This window comes from Notothenia coriiceps, unplaced genomic scaffold, assembly GCF_000735185.1.
Source record: "Notothenia coriiceps isolate Sejong01 unplaced genomic scaffold, NC01 NC01_scaffold00037246, whole genome shotgun sequence".
NCBI classification, from domain to species: domain Eukaryota; kingdom Metazoa; phylum Chordata; class Actinopteri; order Perciformes; family Nototheniidae; genus Notothenia; species Notothenia coriiceps.
This window is the reverse complement of record NW_011369947.1, coordinates 16,361,110-16,368,392: the sequence shown is the minus strand read 5'-3', so window position 1 is coordinate 16,368,392 and position 7,283 is coordinate 16,361,110. Positions and strand designations below refer to the sequence as shown.

Genomic DNA, 7,283 nt, shown 5'->3' with positions numbered 1-7,283 from the left:
TTATAATAGCATTTTAATAGGAGTATGGTATTATGTAGTACAGAAGTTAGTTTTAAAAAATGTACATTGTATAGCCATCCTCCGATTTATTTCTTGTACACCCTTGGATAAAGCCTCTATAATTTATAAAGTCAGGCCTATAAAAGTAAAGCTGATCCTTCATGCTCAGTAACACAAGAGATAAATTGCTCTATTCTTCTGAAAAACAGATTTTAATAGCGGTAATGAAAAGCTTGATTTGTGGCATGCATGCTTCTTCTACAATGACACAAGAGTGGCCTAAATCTATTCCAATTATCTCCACGGCTGCTATTGTGTCCTATGCGTCCTTGGTAGGTCTGCCATTTTGCACCTTGCATATCATTAGCACAGAAAGCACTTAATAGTCAATGCAGTTTGCAACCTACTGTAGATGACCTTCACCCAAACCAAGAGCATCATTTTCACACATGCTGGTTACAGTGTTTTCCTCTTCTCCTTTATTTACTCTTTTGTATATCTTTCATAACACAGGATTTGGTTTTTCTCTTTAACCCAAGCAGTACTTTATATAGGAATAGTATGTGGATATATGAAAGCCAATGGACCACATTATAAATAATAGTGGGAGGAAAACCCCGATCATGTCTTTTGACTTTTTTATGGATTTAACATCTTGCTCGAGGTTGCTTTAGCAGGTATGAGGACAGTTCAATTGAAGGATTGGCCCTCAGCCAACCCGCACCTGCTTCCTGAACTTCCACTTCCCCACAACTAAACTGCTGTACAGTCTATCTATCATGACCTCATTGTGCATCTCTCAGTTCACCTCCGTAAAGCTGCACACCGTGCTAAAAGGAGGTAATGGACTAACCCAGTCCAGCGATACAGAGGGCCACAACAGCAATAAAAGGGCTGTTTAATTTGCCCCCAGTTTAAGATCTCAGTGATATGGTGGGATGCACACATAATTACGGGGATCAGGGACAGTCATCTAGATTGAAAAGAGATGCCCTTGGCTTGGCTCTTTCTTTTTATTTCCAGATTCCCTCCCTCTGGCATCAGCAATAATTCATTCTTAACCGTATATTTTAAAGTTGTCTACTTTTTTTGATTCAACTCTGGTTTGATTTTGATAAAATGTGTGTTTATATCTGAACTGTTCACATCACAGATTGTTGTTGGGGGATGTGAATACAGGCAATTTGTACACAATTATGCATTCTGTTGCGGGAGTAGTTTATTTTAAATAACAACATCAGTGCTTGTGAGGTTACAGTATAGTCCTCCTGTTCTACATTATAGTTATTAGGTGGTGGTGTTATCAAAAGATTAGACTAAGGTCAAACAACAATTTGGGTTATTATTTCTGGAAAGCAAAACTATTTGTAACACTCAATACGCTAATATGCAAATACTCTGAATACAGTTAACTTGAATTTTGCCTCCATTTTTAACAGAATTTTCTTTTCCAGGATGGAAATAGATCAATATATCCAATGGTTTATTTTCAATTTCATGCTTTTCAGCTTCCATCAAAATGTGTCAGTGGGTGGCAAATCCCATCCCCCTCTACTGCAATGTAAACGGGATTTGCTGACTGAATCCCCGCTGTCACTCTCATCATAAACATATTCCAGATTCCTTATTTATACTACACTCGCTAATCAGGGTCATGACTTCTGAATTAAATGTGACAGACAGGGACAGTGTAGCGTGTTTATTTTTAAATTGAGGGAGAAGTGAAGGCTAAAAACGGTTGTGCTGTTATATATTATTAAGAAGTGGTGTTTTTTTGTGAGTCACTGTGTCACTGCATGCAAGTACCTGCTTTACTATTTATCATAAATATGTATTCCAAGAGTCCAACATTGTAACACTGCATATGCATATGCTACAGTTTACACCCTCATGGAATTACTTTATAGGCTTGCAAGATTCTTTTTGAATACATGCTGTGGAAGAGACACATTTAAATGCAAACAAGCTGATTCACTGCTTTCACTTCCTCCAAATACGGTATGCATGTTTGAGGCAAAGAAGCAAAATTAAGTTATTCACGCCCTTGGGACATGAGCATACTTCAAAAGAAAAGCCTGATTTACTTTGCAATAGAACCAAACTGAAACAGAAAGGACAACATTTGTGTTGAATTACAATGATACAATGTAGTTCCCTTAACAGGAACTCATACAAAGACGTTTTATTTGGGATATTACATTTTTAAAACTTTTATAGCACTTTCAATGACCCTCTGACTGATTTCTCCCATGACCCAAAGCAATATTGTTGGTACACTATGGCAAAGCAGCAGAGGATAGTTAATTAAAAGTGAATCAACAGAACCATTGGCCTCTCTCTGTGGCCTGCTTTCTGACTGCAGCGAGTCCTCTGCTGACTAGAGCGACCCTGTCTCTGATGGGATGGACGAAAATGGGCGTTGACCCAAGGCCAGCATTATAATGATTAGCCTGACAAGTTAAATTCCTCCCTAGAGGTCCCTAATACAACCTCAATTAAACCGTCCCAGTCCCTGAACAACCAGAGGCAGGCCAGACTCTTCGCTCTCCAGTATATTACAGCTCATCATCATGTGTGCACGCCATCACGCCTATTTTCTTCCCTGGACATTTTAATTTCACACGCTTTCAGTTTCTGCTGTTTAAATTCAAGCTTTGATTCATGAAGATATCTAACGCATCAGTGGAGAACCTTCATTAGAAATGCGTCCTACCGCTTCTTTCCATTTTGAATTTTGGTCCGTTCCACAGAGTAGTTAAAGACAACCATTCAGAAGAGATAACATTACTATATTTGGAGAAAAAGTGGATTTTTTATTTCAGCCAATAAAAGAGCCAATCGTTTTTCAAATGCGCATCTCGAAAATGACTGCGGCTCATCCCTCCGTCTTCCCCCCCCTGCTGAATTAAACATATCACCCCATTTTTTATTCACTACTGAGGCTCATTTTACACTCTTTCATGGGAGTTTTAATAAACAGTTTGATGTATTTTCCTCCTTTAGTATTAACACCAGCAACCCACTCACTTTTCAGACATCTTTTCTAAATTAAAGGAGAGCAGACAGCAAGGGGAGGAGAGAAAAGAGAATTCAAGAATATACAGAAAAATAAAAAACACTAAAAAGAGCCCCAACATGAAGATTACTGCATGACTAAGATATAAGGGAGAAGTAATGAATCCTTAATTCAGCAATCACATTATTTAAATTTCTTATCTCAGTTCAGAGGGGTTGGAAAGAAAGCAAATTTGCTATTTGAAGCAACCCGTATCTCTATAAAAAGACGCCGTGACATATCTTCTTTAAATATTGTTTACCTGGTCATATCGGACACTAACTATTTTAAAAGGACTGTGTCTTGAGTGAATGTGTCACACAGATGGGTAACAAATCAAAGTAGGAACTAAAATATTGTCTAAGCAACGTGCTGGTCCACCACGGAGCCACAAGAACAGCTTCATGCTCCTTTGCATAGACTGTAACACTTTCTGAACTCTACAGGAGGGATGAACATTATCAGAACATATTCACTCAATTTCTCCACACATACTTCGAACCAGACGTTCACCTTTTCTCTGTAGAGTGATCAGACATGAGGTGAATAAATAGGTGAGTAGGCCTAAGTTGAGGAACTGGATCTAATAATAAGGTTTACTTGCTTATTTATTTTTGTTTACATTGTAAGTTGTAAAACGACCATTAAAGGTGAATTACTAAACGTAATTGTATTGAAGTATGACATTTGGGATCTCTGTTAACATGTGACATTAAAGGCATTATTTCCTTTTTTTCCTTCATGTTTTTTAGCATCTTATCCGTGTCAATACCACCGCCATGATGTATGTAATGTTTAACGGGTACAGTGCGATCAAATAATAACACAAGAGCTATAGAAAAACAAGATTTGTTTAATGCATGGCCATGGCTGTCATGGAGAAGAAAAAAACAATTTTTGAACAAAAAAATAAATATCGCAAAACCTTTGCGATATCTCGCAATACTTTTGCGAGATCTCGCAAAACCCCGTTGCAGTTTGTAGACGGTCCCTATCCTCTCCCTCCTCCAGCTGCAGATTGTGACCAAATCTTGATGTGTAGCTCGGATGACGGCGCGTATCGAACTGTTCTGATAAAAACGAGTCTGTAGCTCGTTGTCTACCTTGCTATGATTGTAAAGTCATGTTGTTTGTATTTTTACAACGTTATGTTCATGAGTTATTGATCCGCGAAATTCGAATCTGTTAATAACTCAGCTCAGAGGGACGTCGCTCTGAGTGTTCTCTTGAGGTGTCTTCACTTATGTGAAACCCTTTATATACAGAGTCTATGTGTGAAACCCGTGCCTATTGCCAAGCACTAATGTTATATCTTTATATTTAAGGCCAAGCTCAAAGTAAAATCGATGAACCGCTCCATTGTTGTGGTTTCTGTGTTGCCAAACTGACAGAAGTACATTGAGCTAATTGAAAAGTGTTGCGATATCTCGCAAAAGGTTTTTGCTAGATCTCGCAAAACATATATATATATATTTTTCAACACATATTTTTTTCGTTCTCTATGTCCCCTAGGGGGCTCCGTAGTTTTCCACTTTCATCGGCTTAAAGGTCCCATGTCATGGCCATTTCTACTGATCATAATTCCATTGTTGAGTTCTACTAGAATAGTTTTATATTGTGCAATGTTCCAAACTCACATTGGTTTCTCATACAGCTTCTCTGTATAGTATGTGTATTCACTGAATTTCCCTCTCTGTCCTAAACCCCTTGTTCGAGCTCCTGCCCCCCCTCCCTGTGAGCCCAGTGTGCTCTGATTGGTCAGCTCCCTGCTGTAAGGAGCTGACAGTGTGAGCTGGCTTACTGGTGTGGTTTCCTGCTTACAGCGAGACATCGCGAATGGACGCGGGAAGGNTTTCCTTAGATTACTCTGCAGGTGGAGGTGCTGCAGCATAAAAGGAGAGGTGCTGCAGCCTACTGGTGCGGCTGACTGAAGCAAACAGTTCTTAGACCTTGCTGGTGGGGAGCGTCACAGATTGGTTCTTCTGCCTTTAACATTGAAGTATCAGTTTATGACAAATAGTTTGTTTAAAAACATTAATTTATTTTTACCTTTTTTGGAATAAACTCTTACTTTTCAATCGCATCTGGACATTTCTATATTTTAAGGACACAAAACAAATGGATTTCGTGGTCACTACACGGTTCAAGTGTGAGCTTCCAGTCCCAGTGCATTGTGGAGATATGACTTTGTACATTTCAAATACCCCAGATCCTGCAGTCATTTATCGAGGCTAGCAATTGAGATATAATATTTAAAAAAAGGAATAACAAAGTATAGTAGTATAACATTTCTTTATAAATCAGGAACCATTACAAACATGAATTAAATCAGGAGAAGCAGCATCACTGTGGCTTTGTGTTGGCATAGTGTGAACGCTGGTTAGAACATAAACAATTGTTAGTCAGACTTCAATTCAGAAAGACTCTTAAAATATAACGACAGCTCTTAGGACATCAGGAGGAGGAAACAGCTGGCTTGGCTCTCATAGTTGTTCAAAACGATGAAGTGTGGATTCGCTCGTGGAGTTTAAAGGTGAATACTTTGAGAAAAGGTTTTCCCACACTCTTCACACCACTATGGTTTTTCTCCTGAGTGAACATGAAGATGTGATTTGAGAGCATCTGATCTAGTGAACGTTTTGCCACACTCTTCACACCAGTACGGTTTTTCTCCTGTGTGAATACGGTGATGTGATTTGAGATTACCTGATGTAGTGAAAGTTTTCCCACACTCTTCACAGCTGTACGGTTTTTCTCCTGTGTGAATACGTTGATGTATTTTGAGATCACTTGATGTAGTGAAAGTTGTACCACATTCTTCACAGCTGTGCGGTTTTTCTCCAGCGTGAATACGTATATGTGTTTTGAGAGCATTTGATCTAGTGAAAGTTGTCCCACACTCTTCACAGCTGTACGGTTTTTCTCCTGTATGAATAAGTTGATGTGATTTGAGAGAACCTGATTGAGCGAAAGTTGTCCCACACTCTTCACAGCTGTACGGTTTTTGTCCTGTGTGAATACGTTGATGTGATTTGAGATGACTTGATGTAGTGAAAGTTTTCCCACACTCATCACAGCTGAATGGTTTTTCTCCCGTGTGAATACGTTGATGTGATTGGAGATGACCTGATCGAGTGAAAGTTTTCCCACACTCTTCACAGCTGAACGGTTTTTCTCCTGTGTGAATATGTAGGTGGCTCTTTAAAGTTCCAGATGTTGTAAAGGATTTGTCACATTGCTGACAGCTGTGACGTCTCTTTTCCTTTCGGTTTCTAGAACAGACGGACAGAGAAAGAGAGAAAGTCAATCTAAAAAGCATAAATACACAAGTTAACACAATAAAAACTCACTTAATATAAACCTTGAGTTAACAAAATACTACTTATCAACCGTTTGTGTTTATTATATTTGATACAGTAATAAAGCATTATTCTAACCACAGTATATACCAGAGGTGGGGGACTCGAGTCACAGGACTTGACTCGAGTCACATGACTTGAGTCACATCCTTTTTGACTTGAGACTTGCTTGACTAACATTGATAAAAGACTCGACTTGACTTTGACTTGGTATTCATGGCTTGAGACTTGACTTAGGCTTGAGACGGATGACTCGAAAGGACTTTACTTTTTAAAATAAAATATTTGCATTTGTTTTTGTACTGTACGAAGCCCCTAGAGGGCAATGAAAGAAAGAAAAGAGGGAGAAAGTATCTCGTTCGCAGGAGAAAGTAGGAAGTGGAGCGCACAGGAGACAGCCGTTTAATTGCAGACTGTTATGTTTATGTGGGGAAATACATACATTATTTGAGATATATTTAAAATTCGGACTTCATTTTAGGGACATTTCGGCCAGGGGTGTAGAGTTATTTGTTCAAGCACCGGATCGGCAAAACAGGAGAGTATGAGAACCAGGCTGCCTTGACCTATGTATTCATGTCTGTGACTCACAGTATCTGTTGCCCACAGCTGTTTCATAGAAGGAAAACCTCCTTCACTTCATGAAATCTCTGCGGCACCAGGAGCCAGTAACGTGTAACTCAGCAGAATCTGAGAAGAGCAGCACCAGCTGCAAAGAACTGTGCCTTTACTGTTTACTTCACTGTGTTCACCTTCATTAGAACAACCACACACACACACACACACACACACACACACACACACACACACACACACACACACACACACACACACACACATACGACGTACGACACGTACGACACGACACA

General features: G+C 39.3%; 1 protein-coding gene across 1 annotated transcript; it reads right to left on the bottom strand.

The window, feature by feature from the left end:
• Window positions 1-5,500: 5,500 nt before the first annotated feature.
• Window positions 5,501-6,495, bottom strand: LOC104965926 (zinc finger protein 239-like). The gene is made up of 2 exons (XM_010794984.1): window positions 5,608-6,495; window positions 5,501-5,541 (listed from the first exon to the last, which is right to left on the bottom strand). The coding sequence occupies exon 1, from the start codon at window positions 6,372-6,374 to the stop codon at window positions 5,631-5,633; it is 744 nt and encodes a 247-aa protein (XP_010793286.1). The 5' UTR covers window positions 6,375-6,495; the 3' UTR covers window positions 5,501-5,541; window positions 5,608-5,630.
• Between the last annotated feature and the right edge of the window lie 788 nt (window positions 6,496-7,283).

Bases quoted from the DNA above. Each gene is read 5' to 3' on its own strand.
- LOC104965926 (XM_010794984.1), bottom strand. From the start codon at position 6,374: ATGCTTTTTAGATTGACTTTCTCTCTTTCTCTGTCCGTCTGTTCTAGA.